The sequence below is a fragment of the Pundamilia nyererei genome, unplaced genomic scaffold (assembly GCF_000239375.1).
Source record: "Pundamilia nyererei isolate P.nyererei 1_Seehausen unplaced genomic scaffold, PunNye1.0 scaffold00017, whole genome shotgun sequence".
Taxonomy (NCBI): Eukaryota; Metazoa; Chordata; class Actinopteri; order Cichliformes; family Cichlidae; genus Pundamilia; species Pundamilia nyererei.
The window spans coordinates 5504032-5504833 of record NW_005187418.1 but is presented as its reverse complement, the minus strand read 5'-3'; the positions used below and the strand labels follow the sequence as shown (position 1 = coordinate 5504833).

At 38.0% G+C, this 802-nt stretch overlaps 1 protein-coding gene across 1 annotated transcript in view; it reads left to right on the top strand.

Annotated features, from left to right (window-relative positions):
* The window catches only part of lrrc59 (leucine rich repeat containing 59), a 22939-nt gene that overhangs the window by 1155 nt on the left and 20982 nt on the right, over positions 1-802 (top strand). Inside the window, exons 4-5 of the mRNA XM_013908953.1 lie at positions 180-349; positions 478-635. Of these exons, the coding sequence (XP_013764407.1) occupies positions 180-349; positions 478-635 (328 nt within the window). The remainder of the gene's footprint in view (positions 1-179; positions 350-477; positions 636-802) is intronic.

Sequence of the window (802 nt, the reverse complement as noted above, 5' to 3'; positions counted from 1 at the left end):
GTGTATTGTTCTATTGATCTAGTTTGTGTTTGTTGGGTTTTTTATTACATCTTTAGATTTGCCTCCTGGAGCTTTACATTGTAAACTGCATCTCACACCACAATGTTACTTGTTTTTCATGGTCTGTAAAATGGTAAACTACAAGTGATCTCATTTGTCCCATATTTGCTTTCTTACAGGACAGAGAAGGACAAAGCTACTCCGAGTCCCTATCTCAGCATTAGCTCAGCTGGCTGGGTTGAATTCAGAAATGACCAGGTTGTGCTAAGCACCTGCAAAATGCATGTTTACAAATTTCCCTTTGATATTCAGAGCTGCAACCTTTCGTTCAAGTCTATCCTGCACACTGGTGAGTCCATAACATGTTTTGTTTAGGTGAACTCACACCATCAGATATCATATAGGTACAATATACATTATATACAACATATTTCTTCATGTTTGAGTTGGTCACAGTTATTTTTATATTCATTTCAGATGAAGATATACAGTTACACTACCAGGAAAACAACACTTTGATCACACGGTTGTCTCGGGAAGTGATGCACACACAGTACGAGTGGCTGTTCATCAACATGATAGTCACCAACAAAACCAACCGCTTGAACTTCAACCAAACTTCTGTTGTTTATACTGTAAGTATTTTTTCAAGCAGAGACACATCAATGGAAACTGTCCCGTTTGCCTGTGTTACAGGCCTTCAACTGGGTCTGTTTTACACAGAAAAATTAGCTCAAATACATCTCATAGTTCCAACTAAAAACCAGTGCATTTGGTATGTAGGCTCTTCTTCATCTGTTTA